Source organism: Botrytis deweyae (genome assembly GCF_014898535.1).
Source record: "Botrytis deweyae strain B1 chromosome Unknown BDEW_027, whole genome shotgun sequence".
In the NCBI taxonomy this organism is placed as follows: domain Eukaryota; kingdom Fungi; phylum Ascomycota; class Leotiomycetes; order Helotiales; family Sclerotiniaceae; genus Botrytis; species Botrytis deweyae.
In genome coordinates, this window is record NW_024066234.1 from 86,200 (window position 1) to 103,933 (window position 17,734).

Consider the following 17,734-nt stretch of genomic DNA (forward strand, 5'->3'; position numbering starts at 1 on the left):
TTAGCTATCTGCTCAATACTGTTATCCTCCTGCAAGCAAATACATCACCACCTACCTAGTAATTGTCACTCTTCACTCAATTCTAATTGTATCAAACGTGTATGTTTCAACATCGCCTCTCCGAATCACTCTCCGAATCTCAGTTCCCACCCAACCCAAGAGCTTCTCCATATACTACTCATACTCTCGGCCCCCACATCTTCCTCTCACTATCCTCATCCAATTGCACTATATAATACTACCCAACGAACATCAAACCAATTCCGCAAGCTTAGAAAACTCACATCCCACTACAGAATCTTGCGAGACGGGGTTCATGAATAAGATGATATAAAAGTTAAATCCAACGATATCCTCTAGAAATCTCTGTACAACTAACTTCTGCAGCAAATAGACAGATCTTCATAGAACCAATAAACCATTGAAATCCGAATATGAATCAAACACCGAGAAGTCCAGAACACACAACTTCTATACACAAGGAGACTGACTGTATTGAGATTGATTGATACTAACAAGTATTTCTTCCTTCTACACCTAGTACCTCCCTACTTTTACCTCCACGACATGTTCACTCCATACCCCCATCTCACAACTTCCCACCTATTCTCCCATTCCTAACATTACTCTTCTTCAAATAACTCTCTCTACTGCATAATACCATAGCATGCGAGCTTTCTATAAATCTCACACCGAACACACTTCCAGTCTTGCTCATCACAATCAAAATGTCAAATCCAATCTACTAATTTTCAATCCCCAATTTCCAATTTCTAATTGTTCATCTGATATCATATCTCTTTCTCTTCCTTTCACTCCTTCCAAGCTATATTCTAATCCCTATATAATATGCAGTATATAGTATACAATATACCGCCCAACAATCCCCATCAAACCTCTATATCGTTTCTTCAATCCTAAGTCCTATCTCCGCCCCCTCCTCCCTCCATCTCAAACTTGACACTGTTAACCCAAATCAGTCAGCTCTCCAAGCTCTCCATCTCTCCATTCCCACTCCCACGCCAAGTCTCATCCGCTTTCACCTTCCACATTTATTCACCACATCCACCTCCACCCCTTCACCCCCCACCACATGACTTCCACCCACTCCACGCCACTCCACTCCACTCCACTCGACTCCATTGCACTTCAACCCACAACCCCCACAAACCCCAACCCCAACCATCATCAAAGTTCAAAGTTCAAAGTTCAAACCAAACACCCAAACACCCAAACACCCAACTACCCAACTACCTACCTGTCTCCCCACTCTACAATCTATATCTGTATCTATAAATCTATATCTATATCTATATCTATATCTATATCTATATCTATATCTATATCTATATCTATATCTATATCTATATCTATATCTATATCTATATCTATATCTATATCTATATCTACATCTACATCTATATCTACATCTACATCTACATCATTACAAAACAAATGAAGAACATCAAGTAGATCATACGAATATACCCCTTCCTCATAAATCCATTACAAATAACATATACATACATACATACATACATACATACATACATACATACATACATACATACATACATACCACTCTAGAAATCCGCTGTTATTGCTACAGGAGAAGGAGGCGAACATTAGATTAGAAACCCACACATACACATGCAAAATGCACCATAGAGCATCCGGAGACGTTAAGAGAACCTATCAGCATTCCGTTCCAATTCACCACTCCTTCAAGTATCAATCAATTATCTGTCAAACTCTCATTCATGTAATATTGAAGAATTTCTATACTTGTTCATCCGTGAATAGAACACCAATCGATATTTCTACCAACCACAGGATGATGGATCATGTACAAAAGCAGTCCTGAAACTTTCATCTAACTTCATCTTATCAGATCTACTCTTCCAAGTCACAGCAATATCGAGTGCTTGCTACTAACCCATTACTCAACTAAAAGAATCAATACTCAAAAGTCAAAATTTTAACCCCAATTCATCAAAACTTGCTTTTTCCCCTTATTTCCCTTTTTCCTTCCTCCCTGCCCAGCGTCCGCACTCTCCGCATCTCCAGTCCCTGAACTTCCTTCACCATTTCCTGCTCCCCATGCAGTTGCAACCGGTCTACCTCCCATATCCCTCCTTACCATTCCTGTGCCGTACCCAAATATAGTACTTTGCGGTTTGGCAGCCGGAGGCAACGCTGGGAAGGCACTTGTGTCCTTTCCGTTCCTCACTTGCGCACGTGAAGGTGCTCGACTAGAAGGTGCAGATGGGGGCGCGGAAGAAGAGGAGGTTGCAGGAGTCGGTGCAACCCAAGGTGTAGTTGTTATACGGGAGTCGGTCTGATTTGGACGGGATGTAGGGAGAGTTGGGAAGGGGTTATTATACTGATTTGAAGAGGATGGGGCAGGTGATGAGGTGGAAGCGGATGTTGAAGCAGTGCCCCAGGACCGATTCTGTGAGACGGTTGAGCGGGAGGATTGTGCTGTAGACTTTTTCAATTTCAGCACACGATTGGATCGTGGGCCAGATGAAGAGTTGGAATTTGCGGATGCCCACCCTAAAGGTATGGAATTACCGTTACTGGAAGTAGGAGCTGGAAGAGACGGGTAATCTTCATTTATTGCACGCCAATCGTTCCAAGCGGTGACTATTGCCTTCCCCTTACTCTGGTCTTCAAAAAGAGCGGCCACTTCGCGGATAAGCGAGCCGAGTGCAGCCGGAGTAGTGTCCGAAAATAGAGCAAAAAATGCATCGATGAGAGCAGAAGCAGTAATCCCAGCATTCTTGTACGAAGATATGGAGTTGCGGAATTGATTTAGCTTGGTTTGGTCATTTTGTAAAAGTCGGGTCGCTCTATCAATAACATCTTGATGTTGAAGTTGCTTGCGTTGTTCTTCGGCTGTTAATTGTGGTGCAGATATATCCAGCCCCCTGACTGCTTCGGAAAGACCCCCGGCATTAGCTGCAGGCCGAGCGGAAGCAGCCCGTGAGGATTCTGCCGGGTTGACTCTGGCACTAGCTTGAGCAGGGGTAGGCGCCGTTAATTGACCGCCGAAAGCTCTCGATGAACCAGCTTGAGCGCCTTGCACAGCCATTTGACGCTGGAAAGCCTGTTCTTCCCGACGTAAGGGTTGTGCACTGGAAGGTGCCAATGGTTCAGCATTTGGATCTCTGCCCCTGCCTCTGCCACGGCCTTCTCGTTGCTCTCGTTGATTTCCGCCGCGGTTGCGCTCTTGTGCATATGGTTGGCGATATTCAAAGGTAGAAATATCAACCGTCCTTGCATCTCTGCGAACATCTTTAGATAAACTACTTCCATGCACTTCTAATTGATGTGCTTTTAGATCCATCTCCGTTGCAAAGAATACAAACTTCTGCTCCAAGCATTCCGGTTCGTTGCAAGGAAAATGGTCCTTTCGTAGATGCTGAGATAGGGAATTATAATCAATGTAATAATGGGGTTGGCCGTTATTACTCTGTCGATCACAGACATGGCATCTTTCATGTTTGTCTCGGCAATGCAAAAATAGCTCGTCATCACCATAGAATCGTTGACCACAGAACGAACATAGAGGATGCCCTTTGAATCCAGTTTGATCGAGTGCTCCAGGGTTATCATCTCCTTTCCTCATATGTTTTTCGAGTTCTTTGTCTGCGAATAATTCGTGTTCGTGGGTGAACACTTTTTTATGTCTCGTACACAGATCACACATTTTCTTCTGATGTATAGATCTAACATGACGATGCAAATCTGGCCAGCCTCTACATGCAATAATACAATCGGGATCAGGACAATTATACCGTAGAAGTAATAGGGTATCCTCCTGAATTTCGTTACTTTCATATCGAATACCAATGTTTGGGTCTGTATTCGAAATATCTTCATCGGAGAAGTCTTCATAATTTTTGGTCGCATTGTCTGTGAATATAACAAATGGCGAGGGTGCCTTGGAAGATATTAGCCTGGTTTGATGAAGTCGGCAACAGCGGGACTCACTCTGCAATAGCCGCAGTCTTTCGACTTGTATAGTGCTCTCATCCTTAAAGCACAAATATGGCATGTGCGATGGTTACATGGGGCGACAGCATTATGTTCGACGTCCGAGGCACAAATGAAGCATACCTCTACTTCAACCGGTTCCCCATTTGCGTCCTTGTTTTCGCCATCTGCTCTGGACAATTTCTTCTGGGTGGAGAATTTGGCGTTGGGATCTGTAGAGTTCATAGTATTGGTATTTGTATTGGCAGTCTCGTGGCTAGCCGTATGTCCCCTATTCCCACCACGACCCCCTCGTCTCCCTCCACGGTTTTCCGAACGTCTAGAATCACTACCGGAATCTCCCAGAGCCCCTCCTCGACCGCGGCCCCTTCCTCTTCCTCTTGGGCCTCGCTGCCCATCGTTGCGGGGCAGCGCAGAAGCGTCAGCTGTAGAAGGAATTCCGGCTGTGGACGCCATTGCTAATTTACTGAGAGGTTTACAGCGTTCTGTGATATGAAGTCTTGATGTACGATGATGTACGAATTGTGACTCTAGAGTACTTTTGTTGTAATAGTAAAGCTGGCACTTTCTGGGGGGTAGAATTGAAGCTTTCTGGTGTAAATAAGAATAATTCCTTTAGAAAACAACTATTGATTTGCCTCGGAGAGCTACAGCAACCAAGACAAATTATTATACACAGAAGGTGTGGGGGCCTGCAATCGCTTAGCCCCGCCTACGCAAGGCAAGGCTGCTGAGTGACCGTTCAAGGCTGATAAATCAATGGTTAGAGTCACCCCGAAGAATTTACATGGAGGAAGCTATAAACAAATAAAGTTCAAAGTCACGGTGAGACAGGTTCTTGGGTCTATTAGTCAATGAAGATGATCCATACATCTAAGAAACCCATAAGACGCTGTCCCTAACGAATAAAGATAATTCTGAGCTGGCGGTCCCGAAAACTTGGGATTCACTCATGCCGTCCCTTAACTACGAGTACCTAGTTAGATACCCAAAACTTCAATGCAATGCCTTCCCCAAAACGCCCTCATGGAAAACGAAAAACGGTCGTATTATCACCATACTGCCAATGACTGAAGTATCCTATTCCTCCTCAACAGGGTACAGCTGTTTACCAAGAAGCTTATTCATGGTAAACATATGAACTCTCTCCGTTTTGAAAACCAATTGCATCTTATCATCGCATATAATTTGTCGTTTATCGCTAGGATCCTGAAGATTAAGACTTTTGATATGTTCCCAAATCTTCTTGACAACTTGTGGCCGCGACAACTGTTGGAACATATTAGTATGAGAGGATGGTAATTAGACAGCGATACGTACTGTTGGTTCCCCTACAAGATCTGCCAAAGCTGCCGATAGATTATATTGTTTCTGTTCGAAATTAGTTACTTGTGCAACATTTTCAAATATGGAGCAGCTTCTTACATGAAACCCGCCCTTTCTGACGACCTCTTTAGGCTCCCCATCTGAACCTAACTCCATGTCACTATCATCTGTTGCCTTGACCTTTGCTGAAGATTTCTTTTTCTTTGGTGTACTCTTGCTCTTCTTAACGCCTGCGCTTCGTTTCGTTCCACCGCCCCTTGTCGATCTTGTCCTGCTGTCTTCTTGCGCCTGTAGTAGAGCCGCCAACTTCGCATCCTCATCCTGCTTCGGTCTCTTCTTCTTTGGCTTCTCATCTTCGTCAGAACCATCAACTTCCCGCTTTGATGTGGGAGTGTGCGATCCTTCATCTTTGATGTATTCGCTCTTAGCATGTCCATTGGTCGCAGGTGGAGGGGTAGATGCATCCTGAGTGTGTTTCGAGACTTCGTCAAATCTTTCCAGGATCAAAGCTTTAACGGCATCCTTAAAGGACAGGAGTTAGCACCATGAAATTGTGAGATTGTAGAAATAGCATTACTTTTTGATGGGAAAGATCAAATCCTAATTCTGCTTGAAGATCCTTACGAATCTGTTTCGCAGAGATAGTACTGAGATCACCCTCTTTGAGAATTCTATCAATGATTATGGAATACTTTGAGTTTTCTTCCGAGGTTACTTTCAGTGGAGTTAGTGGTATATTAGGTAGATTCATATAGTAGATGGGCTTACAAGACATTGTGTTGTTGGTTGGAAAACTCTTGTACCAATATCAGATTCTAGAAGTTGTGCTACCTGCGAGAGAGGGGATATGGGATAGAAGAGGAAATCCTGGGGGATAAGGAAGGTAGCAAAATACAATTGGCATCAAGTGAAAGAGTGAATCTCAAACCGAAGCAGAAAAGACAAAATGATTAAAAGACCTCCTTTACTTGCAGTAAGGATAGAACGATGGAGCTTTTATCTGCCGGTATGCTAATAAGTTTGATGTTGGAATATTATTGTTATTGTTGTCGCATTAACAAAATTAACCATGAGAAACTAAAAGAATGAATAAAGAGATTCCACTCCAAAAGATAATGGTGAAATAGATGGATGATTTTGAAGGTTGATTTGAGTGCCCAGGTGGTGTTTAATAAATTTATGATCAAAATGGCTACAAAAACTTATGGGCATGAGTATCAGAGTATGAATGTATGAAGGAAATCTTTGAAGTTTTTTTTGTTTATCAATTGTTGTCTCGTTGGAAAGCTGCCCAGATGATGATGCGACGAGAATGCAAGGATTAGCCCAAGCCTAGCCTTTTAATACTAGGTAAGCCTTTATCATTAGCTCCGGGATGTAGGTACCTCGTAGATCTACCTACCTTGGTAGGAACAGGTACACATATAAAGTTTATGGAGACATTCGTTTTGTATGTGTGTTTTCATTCCTTTGTTATTTAATTCGACCAACCAATGTATGTTGGATGCTATGTCTGACATTGAAGTGAACGGAAAGAATACAACTGTGTTGGAAGTACCTACTTCAATTAATAATTATGAGAATAGTACATCTACTCAGTTCTAGAATAAATACCTAGGAATTGATGAAGTAGTTACAACTACCTAGGTAGGTACTATTATAGGCTTTTTCTTCTTCACGATAACTCACCCTACTTTCTACCTGGTAGGTATATCGAATTGTCTCTATAGACCTTCGGTAGGTAGGTAGATCTTCTACATGAAATCATGTCTCTGATGCATCACCACACTCATCAAGTGCTTATAAGCTAACATCTCACATACATCATTGAAAGGGTGAATAATTGCAATGGCGATAATGAAAGAAATAATTATGACTAATATTTTTCACAAATCATCAACGGGTGTATGTAGAAAACCCCTCCATTTCCAGCTGGGTATTGATCATGATCTCATTATCCAAAAGAAAGAGGTATAATAACCCATTTTATAGTCCTTTGCGCCATGAATAATGATACAACCACCAAAACCATGAGCACCTTAAAGACCTGCTGGCTCATAGTATTCCTTGAAACGATCCACCTGATCCCACTCCACTTCATACACAACATTCCAACAAACAATTAATAAGTTAGGAAATTTCCTAGTCCAGAAACTGAGGTAACCATCAGGTAAGGGGCCGACATCTTTCTTCAGCTTATCAGGCATGTCTTCGTAGTGATTCTTTTTATTTCTTAGGGCTCGAAGAAGATCCAAAAGTCGCGTGCCGGTATACTTCCTCTGTTTGCCCATCGAATCCACGAACTCCTTTCCAAGTGATTTTAAGAAATCGCCGTGACAGACATCACCGGCCCATCTCTCAAGTTCTAAGAGGGCAGGGCTGGGAGGGTCCCGTTTTTCCTTCTCAAAGTGGTCAGAGACATCACAAAGAAAGTTCAATCGCTTCTTTGCAGACCAGAAAAAAGGATGCGCCATAACTTGTGCTGCGACTGGACGAGATTTTGGCTCCTTGCGAAGCATAGAACTGATTAGATCCTTAGCTTCGAAGGCATAATCTCCAAGGACGTCCAGGAGATCCAAATTGAAGTTGTCTTTGCGAATATTCACCTCCCGCATGTATCGATCGCCACAATCAAAAGGATGGCTACCTTTGGTTAAAACGTAGAAGAATACCAATCCAAGTGAGAATATGTCAATAGCACGTGTTGCTCTGCGATTGTGCATCATATCCGAGCCAACAAGAATCGAGCCTGATCCACCTCCATCTGTACTCGTATCAACCATGGATCCTGGCTTGTCATCATCGTCAAGAAGAAGTTCCGGGGCCCGCCAGCCAGATGTACCGGCCGCATGGGCAGTAGTAGCCCTGAAAGATGACTGTTCCACTTCCAGTTTTTTGCATAGCCCGAAGTCTGAAACGAGAAGTCGAGGTTTACCATTCTTAGACATAGCAACTAGGATGTTCTGTGGCTTTAGGTCACGATGGACGATACGGAGATTGTGGAGGTGCTGGATACCATTGGTAATTTGATAGAGTACGTTTGGAAGGTCCTTTTCACCACCTTGAGCCAGATCTCTATGTAAGTGTGGCTTTTCAATGACATCACTTAAAGAGGCAGGGCATAACTCCAAGGCGATGTATAGGAATCCAGCAGCGCTTTGTTGTGCGAAGTAGCGGATGACTATTAGAATGTTAGAGAATGAGTGCAAGGGAGAGTTTTGAAAAGTTACCATTTGGATGATCGTCACTTTCTCTTAAAAGCTTGGTTTCTTGGGATGCGATGTCATAAAATTGAATGAGCATCCTCTTGACAGCGACAGCGCGGCCATCGAACTTCCCTTCAAAGACCATGGTACCATTGCTACCCGTACCGACTAATTTGTTTTGGTCCACTTCCAATGCCCCGATACGAATTTTGGAACCAGAAACTTCCGCAGGGTCATTAGACACCGTCTGAATGTCAGGTTCGAGCGTGTTCTGAGGAAACATATTTTTGACATTGTGCACGGCATCTTCAACAGTTGGGGGTAGCTTTTTGACGGGAGCATTTTGAGACTCTTGGTCACTTCCAGTTTGACCTGGACGATCTTTCTTCCCTCGGTGGTTAACGCCACCACGTCGTCCTCGTTTCCTTTTTTTCTTTTCGGGTGACAGGGCAAGATCGCCAACATCTTGCACAACCTCTGATAATGAGCTAGCGTCGTTCACAGTAGTACCTTCAAGTGGCACAGCCGCAACAGTGTCTTCAGGAACGTCCGGGAGCGGTGTGAAATCTTTAACAATAGGGGTAGGTTCACGAAGAGGTTTGTCTTCCGGAATAACTGATAAACGAGCAGCCTCGTGACCGTTGATGTTTGTGGCATCGTCACTTGAATCATCGACTGGTGGCACATCCTTAGTTACAGTTCTATCTTTGTGCGAAACGACAGTTTTCTTTTTGTGAAGTCCATGGCGGCCGATCCAAGCTCGTATTGCTCTTTGGTTCGAGATAACTAGTATCATCAAAAATAGAATGAGAACAGGATTCTTAACGAATTCGACAACACTGTCAATCGCTAGCCTTGGAATTTGCTGGAAGCTTTGTAACAGAGTTGGTTCACCAAGAAGTTCTGGAGTGAGGTCTGTGACAGTCACTTTGCTTTGGTTGTCATCTTCGAATAGGGGAGCAGATATGGTCAGGCGAGGTTCGGTTGGTTCGTCGAGAAAATGAACACCAGTCAGCGCCGCCGCCAGCTCAGGCTGACCCATCTTTTCCCAAGACTCGCGTTTCAACGATTCACGTTGGTAAATTTCGGCTTTGGAACCTGTTACAGCCAAAGGATATGATTTTCCAGACATAGCATAGAAACTTCCATCCTTAGAAAGGTTGATAACAACTCGATTTCGATGCTGATCCGTTTCTGACATTTCGTTTTCAGCCGACAACTCGGGCTTAGGTTGTGGAAGTATCATCAATTTCAGGTTCTTTTCCTCAATTCCCCAGGGTCTAAAGATGTCAAATACCCTAACGACAGGTGAAGGAAGCTTCTGTTGGAACAGTAGTTCATGATCATCGTTCCGCTCACGATCGAATCCCATCACGTGGCCATCCTGGCCAGCTAGGATATATTTGTTGTCGAGTGTTTGGTGATATTTGTCTCCATATTTCTTCGCGTCTTGAACATTAGGTCCCCATTCATTGTACATTAAAGTAGCAATTGGGTGTTGGTCCTTGCCAACGATGTTGACTTCGTATTTTGATAACCCCAACCAAATCGTGGGATTTTGACATTCGTCAGCTTCTCTTCCCACAAATCCATTTTCGGAACTACAGCTTTGATCCTGTGTATCGACAATGTAATCTCCTCCAAAGACCTGTAATATTTTTCCATTGGTGGCATCAACATGCACCATTTGAGTTTTCTTCGAACCAGTGTATACGACTTCGGGGTCGTCACTCTGGTAAGGTGACATTTCGTCAACTAATTTCTTCATTGTTAGACCTGTGTTAATCAGGCCACCGTTCGGAACATCCGGGCGATATATCCATAAACCACCATGTTCGGTGGGTTCAACAATCCAGACATAATCGTCAATACCCCATGGGGTCGGAGCTTCATTGAAATCGGCAGATTTGTTTCTCTTGTGATGTTTGGTGGAAATCATTGAGACTTCAGGTAATTCTGTGGATATTCATCAGGATTAGTGATTGTTCTTATGAAGCGGAATCGAGCAGCAAATAATACGCCTTCATTCGGACTACTTACGCATTCGCCATTTTTGTTTACCCGTTTTTCTATCGCGCGCCCACACACTTCCATCAACGGTCGCCAGTAGCACAAAATCTTCTACTTCCCAGTCTTGGAGATCCCGCGCACTCGGCTGCGAAGAACCCCATCCAGGAGACTGAAGACTGTTAGACTCAAGCCTACTGGATTGTGCAAGATGTGAAGGAGCTAATGGTGCTGAATCGGCGCTCGCATCGACTATATCGTGAGATCCGGCCTTTACGCTAAAAGTTTGTTTTCTTCGTGGAATGACCAAAGGGGTCTCAATGGTTTTTATTTTAGTTGCTTCGAGAGGAGTCCTTATTGCCTCTGAACTGCCGATCTCGGGCGAGGATTCATGTTGCCTGAGAACTGATCGCTGCTGCTGCTGAGCATCGACTAACCATGGTAGAACCAAAAAGAATGCTGCGAAGATGAATATATTATTCACGGCTTCGCCACAGGCCTGGGGCCTGACCATGATTGAAGGTCAACGTGTATTTGTTAATACTTCGCACACGGCGAAGTATTTGAGGGATTTATTTATTTGCAGAGGCTGATGATGATGAAAGGAGATATCGTATGACGGCAGTTGAACAAAGATAAAAGTTCGATGTCGAATTGAGTTGTATTAAGTCTGATTGAATTCGAGTCTCGAGTTCGAACAAATAATAATGATTAACAAATTGCTAACTTGTTGCCCTCGATGAAACAAAAGGAGGGAAGGGAAGGGAAGAGGTGTGATGGGATGGGATGGGATGGGATAATCCAAAATGTGGTGGTGGTGGTGGTGGTTGTGATTTGTGTAGCTGTGTGTGTGTGTGCGCGGTGGCTCGGTGGGTTTTTTCGTGTCAGAAGAATTAGAAAAAGAAGGCTAATAATAGGGACTTTTCCGATCCAATCCACATCCACATCCACATCCACATGAGCTAGTTCGGTTTGTAAACACTAGAAAACCCCTCGATCAATTGAATTTGCATAAGAATAAATTGATCAATAGGTACGAACCGGCACACGGAATCCAAATGTGGAGTATGGAGTAGAAACGGCCTGAGGGAAGGGAACAAAGCTACCGGGTAGATAGTGGTAGTGGTAGTGCTAGTAGGTAGATGGGGGAAAATTATATAATTTGTTGATTGAAGCGATTCAGTTGATAGACTGAAAGAAGAAGAACAACAACAACAACAACAAGAAGAAGAAGAAGAAGAAGAAGGGAAAGAAGGTAAGGGGGGTGTTCTCCTTCTTTCTGCTTACAGTACTACCTCCCCTCCTCCCTAGTACTGAGGTAGGATTCGAACATTCGTCAGCTTATTCGAACATTTCTTCTCCTTGCTTCTACATCTACCCATCAACTCACACACACACAATCTCAAGTCAAGACTCGAAGTTGGTACAATCCAGGGTCAATTCAACCATACCTGTTGGCATTCCAGGTTTTGAAATTATACCTCCCACACTTAATACCAATTAGGTAGGTGAGAATATGATAATTTGATTGAGATTTTCACTGATATGGTACTATTGCTGCAAATTCTTGGGAATTGCACTTACGGAGTGAACTATCCCAAAAAGTACCTACGATGTAAGAAATTATCATACACTGTCGCGAATATGAAGTTGATATCATCCCTCAAACCTTAAACCTATGGAACCGATGGAGCTTTCAAAATTAATACGTGCTTTGTAACTAGGTATAATCACCCCATCTCAATTCTTAATACACTCACATCGCCAGCAATGCCTAGGTATTCCTTTCCAAACATGTCTCATTCATTGACTTACTTGGCTTTGACAATTTCCAAGCGGCTAGCAACATGTTTGTAAGCCTCTGTTCCAAGTAGTCACAGAAAAGTGACCAAGAGTGATAACACCAAAAGCAAACAGGAAAAAATATGTAGAAGATCAAGGGTCCAATTAGGAGCATTCTGTTTTCCTCGCCCCGTAAAGAAGGTTTGAATGTTTGCGGGAGTAGCTGGAATACACTAGCAACAAAAAAACTAGATCAATGAAGAGAGACTTTAGACTTTGCTATCATAAAATTCGTATGACGGAAGCGATTCTATTAGCAGGAGCAGACGAACCATAGCTTTGAATTTTGCAACTTTGGGATTATCTGGATTCTAAAGGCGTGGTTGTTTCAAAGCTGTGGTAAGGCAGGTAATTAACACCAACTAGATACGCACTGTTGGTGGATTCTAGCATTGGCTCTTGCAATCACTTGGCTGGCAATCACATAAATCGCTGTTGTGCGAGATCCATTGAACGGAAAATCTCTAAAATAATCACAGAAAACCAAGAGGATTTAGAGGTTGTTCATCCATTCATTCATTATTGTTGCTGCAATATGTCTATGGTATAGTTGGTACAAATCTCCCTGACCATTTTTGCATCTTCATAATACAGTCGTCATTTTTTTCTTTCATTATGCTCATCTCTCTCTTCTCCGTGGGGCACTGCGAATGATATTGTCCACTCTGAGGAGGAGCTAATTTGAGTTAGTATTGAAGGGAAATATGGGAATGATGATACTGACCTCTGCTGCCTCAGAAGCAGATGAGACTACTGCCTTCTTTAATTTGTAACTTTCAATAACTCCCAGTTCTCGCATGTCAGCGATTCCACCTCCTGGGGTCAAAAGATCCAGTCCGTATGTGGACATACCATCGTAAATGGCTGTTCGGAGTCTAGCGACTAAATCGCTTGAATCATAACCGGCGTTGTCAGCCAAGATGGTGGGTAATTGACGGAGTGCTACCGCAAAAGAACCAACAGCAATTTGTTTTTTGCCGTCTACTTTGACTGCGGCGCCTTCAACAGCTTTAGCCATCAACATCTCAGCACAGCCTCCACCAAGGGTGGTTCTTGGCTCCTTGACAGTTTGTGAAAGAACTGCAAGAGCATCATGAAGAGATCTCTCTGCTTCATCAAGTAACTGCTCAGTTGCTCCTCTTAGTACAATTGTGCAAGCTTGACCAGCAGCAACACCAGAGAATTTAATGAGAGTATCTTCACCAATGATCACTTCTTCAATCAGGTCACAATGACCGAGCTTGACTTGATCTGGGTGATCAAACGTCGATGTAATCTCACCACCGGTAACCAAAGCCAATCTCTCGATACCATCAAAATCGGCATGCTCAATGGACATGATACCGGCATCCGAAAAGAGTTGTTCAGGCCAGTTGTAGATAAGTTGTCTGTTGATGAAGCAGTTGATGCCATGTGCCTTGATCTTTTCAACCTTTGCCTTCATCTTATCTTTCTCGGCCTTCTCCAATTCAGCTAACTTTCCAGTGGAGCCAACCTTTACTCGGGCACCAAAAATCTTAATCTTATCCGTGTCCATGGCGGTGTTCGCAACAAGAATCTTAGCCTTTTCTAATCGTTTAGGTTGGTTGACTCCGATTTTCTTGTCCAAAATGAAACCTTCATCGAGATATGAATCGCTCAATTTTCCACCAGCCTTTTTGATGATTTGGATGTGACTTAAGTCTGATGAACCCTTCATACGTAAAACAGCGTCAACAGCCAACTCTGCAAATTGGATTCGATCTTGCGAGAGAACCTTGGAGCTTAAAGTCGTGCGTGCGATGGCTAACAAATCTTTTCTGAAAGCTTCGGCATTGCTGCTGTGGTCCACCGCCGACTTCTCTAATGCTGAAAGGGCCGCCTGGCTTGCTATTCTATAACCTTCGATAATGGTCTGCGGATGTATCTTTTTATCAACCAACTTCTCAGCTTCTCGCAGAAGCTCTGCAGCTAATACAGTAACAGATGTAGTTCCGTCTCCAACCTCGTCATCCTGCACTTTTGAGATGTTGACAAGAACTTTGGCAGCTGCGTTGTCCAAGGCAATAGCTTTGAGGATGGTAGCACCATCATTTGTGACTAAAATTTCGCCTGTACTTGCGCTCTGAAGGATCTTGTCCATACCCTTTGGTCCTAGAGTTGATTTGACTAGAAAGATGTTCATTCAGTAAATTACACTTTTGAAGCTTTATGGAGGGGTTCAAGTTACCTAAATCTCCGACTGCGATAGCACCAACAAATGCAGAGAGACGAGCATTCTCTCCCTTCTCCTCAGTTGTACCATCTTCAAAAATTTGGGTTGGGTTAAAGGAAGCCATCTTGCTTTGTATGGAGATCTGCGAGATGTGCTACAATTTTTTTTGGAGTAAAACACCTCGTCGTCGCGTAAAGTTTCTAGGGGCGCGTCGAATAGTAATCGCTAATGTGGCTCTAAAATTAATTCGTTAGTGCCTCGCACACGAAAATTAAAGTTGGGGGAAAATCGATTTTTTGGCAGCCTTGTCTATTTGAAGAACCTGATCTCGACCACCACTCACATTCTTCTCAAGGAATTTTGTCCTTTGTTTATGAAATTATCTCTATACAGGAGTTCAAGACTTTGGTTGCAATAATTCAATATTAAGACGCTGCAATCAAATCGAATAGTCTAATTCAAAATAGACTGTACAGAAGTGGGCTAGTGGGGTCAAAAATTCCAAACGAATTCACACAAAAACTCACCAACAACATTTATCGAACTGACAAGAGAACGCGCAAAGGCTGTTGGTTGATCGCATTATATCGCAATCATGGCGCCAAGTTTCGATCATCTCCCAGATCCAGAAGAGGATGAGTACGATGAGGAAGAGCTCGACATTTCCGATTTAAGAGAACGTTTCGAAGTACAGCTCGAGCAAGGACTCGATACTTTCGTTGTTATCGATGGCCTCCCAGAAGTTAACGAAGATACTAAGCCCAAGTTGATCAAATTTTTGTTGAGAAAATTGGACTCTGTTGGTCAGACGAAGAAGGACTCAATACACATGCCCATCGGACCAGATGGCAAGTCGCACAAGTAAGCTTCAGATGTTCTTCGTCATCCCTCAATTCATATATTGATAAGAATAGATTTGCCTTCGTCGAATACTCTTCCCCTGCTGAAGCTATTGCTGCATGCAAAGCCCTCGATGGCGTGCCCCTCGACAAGAAACATACCCTTCGAGTCAACAAATTGACGGATATTGATCGCTATGGTCGGGAAGGACGCATTGACGAGAATTACACACCTCCAAAAATCGAAGAGTTCACCGAGAAGGAGCACTTGAGATCATGGCTTGCGGATCCAGCCGGACGTGGACGGGATCAATTTGTCATGTACAAGGATGACAGAGTACAAGTTCTTTGGAACAACGAGAAGGATGCACCAGAAAGTATCGTCGATCGCCAACACTGGACTGAATCATTTGTACAATGGTCACCCCAAGGTACTTTCTTGACCTCGATGCATCAACAAGGTGTGCAGCTCTGGGGTGGACCATCTTGGACTAGACAGAAGCGTTTCGCGCATCCTTTCGTCAATCTTGTCGACTTTTCGCCAGGAGAGAAATACCTTACAACATGGTCAAATAGACCAATCACTATTGGAGAGGAAGGACACCCAGCTTTGTCTATTGATGACGATGGAAAGAACTATGTCATCTGGGATATCGAGACTGGTTTGCCATTACGTTCTTTCGCCAATCTCGATTTACCAAGCAACAGCGTTGATGCAGACGGTAACCCTATCAAGAGGAAGATACAATGGCCAGCGTTCAAGTGGTCATCAGATGATAAATACGTTGCGCGTTTGACTCAAGGCTCATCGATTTCTGTCTATGAGTTACCTAAAATGAACCTTCTAGACAAAACCTCGATAAAAATTGACGGTGTAATGGACTTCGACTGGGCACCAGCAACCCCACACCGTGAGGGTGTCAAGACCTATGAGCAACTGTTCTGCTACTGGACTCCAGAAATTGGTAGCAACCCAGCCAAGGTTGGATTGATGAGCATTCCATCTAAAGAAGTTGTCCGAACATTGAACCTCTTCAGTGTGACCGACGCAAAGCTCCACTGGCAATCAGACGCATCATATTTGTGTGTCAAGGTTGATAGACATTCGAAGTCTAAGAAATCTCTCGCAACCAGTTTGGAGATCTTCCGCGTTAAAGAAAAGGGAGTCCCTGTTGAGGTTGTTGATTCGATCAAAGACACCGTTATTAATTTCGCTTGGGAGCCTAAGGGTGACCGCTTTGTTATCATTACAACCGCAGAAGTCGTTGCAGCTACAGCCGTTCCACCTAAGACATCCGTATCCTTCTACTGCCCAGAGAAGATCAAGGGCAATGGTGTCGGTAACTTCAAGCACATCCGCACATATGACAAAAAGAACAGCAATGCCATTTACTGGTCTCCAAAGGGTAGATTCGTTATTGTAGCCACAGTCCACTCGCAACAAAGTTTCGATATGGAATTCTATGATATGGACTTTGAGGGCGAGAAACCCGAAAGTGATAAGGACTTGACAGCCAACTTACAGCTTATGAATACCGCAGATCACTATGGTGTAACAGATATCGACTGGGATCCCACAGGACGCTTCGTTGCTACCAGTGCCAGTATTTGGAAGCACACCGTAAGTAGCTAAGAATCCTTTTTGATTAATATACTAACTATCAACAGATGGAGAACGGCTACCATTTGTACGACTTCAAGGGTGAGCAGCTTCGCGAAGAACCAGTTGAGAAGTTCAAGCAATGGTTGTGGCGTCCTCGACCACCCACTCTCCTTTCCAAGGAGGAACAAAAGCAAATCCGCAAAAATCTCCGTGAATACAGCAAGGTATTCGATCAAGAAGATGCTGACCGTGGTGCATCCGCCGATCTTGCTGTTGTCGAACACAGACGCAGACTCTTGGACGAATGGCTTGCATGGAGAGCAAATATGGAGGAGGATGTCAAGGCCGATAGAGAAGACGCAGGTCTTCCCCTTGACCCTCTGGAGCCTCTCAAATCTAAGATGGCAAGCGGTGATGAAGGACAAGCTATTGAGATTGAAGAAATTGTCGAGGAGATTGTTGAGGAGACTGAAGAGATTATATCATGAGTAGCCAAGGTCTCCCCATAATCCGGAATATTTCTTTTATCTGTCCTTTACGACTATGTAGGGGTTGGAGTTGATAAAAGCTATGGCATTGATTTCGAGGTTCATGGACTTTTCCAATTTTTCTCGAGGTATTTACATATGCATACTAGGTAGATGAATAGTAAAAAGCTTGTGGGCAATTTGATTGTTTAAAAAAAACTGACGTGCCACCATAAGTACTTGGAGTTGAT

At 43.5% G+C, this 17,734-nt stretch overlaps 5 protein-coding genes across 5 annotated transcripts; 1 reads left to right on the top strand and 4 right to left on the bottom strand.

The window, feature by feature from the left end:
• Positions 1-1,978: 1,978 nt before the first annotated feature.
• EAE98_009263 (uncharacterized protein) lies at positions 1,979-4,455 on the bottom strand (the record flags this gene model as incomplete). The annotated part of the gene is made up of 2 exons (XM_038956884.1): positions 1,979-3,946; positions 3,997-4,455. 2 exons carry the CDS (start codon positions 4,453-4,455, stop codon positions 1,979-1,981), a joined length of 2,427 nt encoding a protein of 808 aa, XP_038806651.1.
• A 624-nt stretch (positions 4,456-5,079) lies between these two features.
• Positions 5,080-6,100, bottom strand: EAE98_009264 (uncharacterized protein; the record flags this gene model as incomplete). The annotated part of the gene is made up of 5 exons (XM_038956885.1): positions 5,080-5,268; positions 5,320-5,370; positions 5,425-5,847; positions 5,903-6,039; positions 6,094-6,100. The coding sequence occupies 5 exons, from the start codon at positions 6,098-6,100 to the stop codon at positions 5,080-5,082; spliced, it is 807 nt and encodes a 268-aa protein (XP_038806652.1).
• A 1,264-nt stretch (positions 6,101-7,364) lies between these two features.
• On the bottom strand, positions 7,365-11,052 carry EAE98_009265 (uncharacterized protein; the record flags this gene model as incomplete). The annotated part of the gene is made up of 3 exons (XM_038956886.1): positions 7,365-8,506; positions 8,556-10,487; positions 10,572-11,052. 3 exons carry the CDS (start codon positions 11,050-11,052, stop codon positions 7,365-7,367), a joined length of 3,555 nt encoding a protein of 1,184 aa, XP_038806653.1.
• Positions 11,053-12,872: 1,820 nt separating this feature from the next.
• Positions 12,873-14,941, bottom strand: EAE98_009266 (uncharacterized protein). Its single transcript, XM_038956887.1, has 4 exons — positions 14,918-14,941; positions 14,590-14,810; positions 13,105-14,528; positions 12,873-13,056 (listed from the first exon to the last, which is right to left on the bottom strand). The coding sequence occupies exons 2-4, from the start codon at positions 14,696-14,698 to the stop codon at positions 13,000-13,002; spliced, it is 1,590 nt and encodes a 529-aa protein (XP_038806654.1). The 5' UTR covers positions 14,699-14,810; positions 14,918-14,941; the 3' UTR covers positions 12,873-12,999.
• A 228-nt stretch (positions 14,942-15,169) lies between these two features.
• EAE98_009267 (uncharacterized protein) lies at positions 15,170-17,504 on the top strand (the record flags this gene model as incomplete). The annotated part of the gene is made up of 3 exons (XM_038956888.1): positions 15,170-15,435; positions 15,489-17,034; positions 17,082-17,504. 3 exons carry the CDS (start codon positions 15,170-15,172, stop codon positions 17,502-17,504), a joined length of 2,235 nt encoding a protein of 744 aa, XP_038806655.1.
• Between the last annotated feature and the right edge of the window lie 230 nt (positions 17,505-17,734).